General features: G+C 51.1%; 1 protein-coding gene across 1 annotated transcript in view; it reads left to right on the top strand.

Annotated features, from left to right (window-relative positions):
• The window catches only part of LOC116703790 (asparagine--tRNA ligase-like), a 2,494-nt gene that overhangs the window by 123 nt on the left and 1,915 nt on the right, over positions 1-456 (top strand). The window contains exon 1 of the mRNA XM_032538761.1: positions 1-456. This exon is cut by the window's left edge and continues 123 nt beyond it; it is cut by the window's right edge and continues 1,915 nt beyond it. Coding sequence (XP_032394652.1) covers positions 361-456 — 96 coding nt within the window. The 5' untranslated portion in view covers positions 1-360.

A 456-nucleotide genomic window follows, 5' to 3' on the forward strand; every position in this document is an offset into this window, starting at 1 on the left:
ATGTGATCTGGGAAACAGATGAGCTAGTTGCCTACCTCAATCCCAACCCATGGATCACTGGGTCAACCATTCTGACTAGAAAGACCCTCAGTGGGGCAAGCAGCATTTTCCAGTTGGCTCCACCTGATTTTGTGGCAATGCTACAAGGAGCAAGAGCAGTGTCAGGCTTGCTATGTGAGCGATTGGGAGTGCAGCGCTGTGCTTTGGTTTTCAATCCAACCCCTGATCATCCAGCACAAATCAGACTGCTCCCGCTTCATGGCATAGAGCCAAAGTGGCAGCCTCATCTTGCCACTGAGGAGGAATTCCACACTCACAACCCTGGCTACTGCACCTCAAAAAGTGGCCCCCGCTGGGATCATGAGGCACTGGCCCAGGTTCAAGCTAAGATTAGAAATGGACTGCCAACACCAAATGCACCTTCTTGCTTTGAGTTCTTTGGAGACGCTTCCAATG

This window comes from Etheostoma spectabile, chromosome 15 (genome assembly GCF_008692095.1).
Source record: "Etheostoma spectabile isolate EspeVRDwgs_2016 chromosome 15, UIUC_Espe_1.0, whole genome shotgun sequence".
NCBI classification, from domain to species: Eukaryota; Metazoa; Chordata; class Actinopteri; order Perciformes; family Percidae; genus Etheostoma; species Etheostoma spectabile.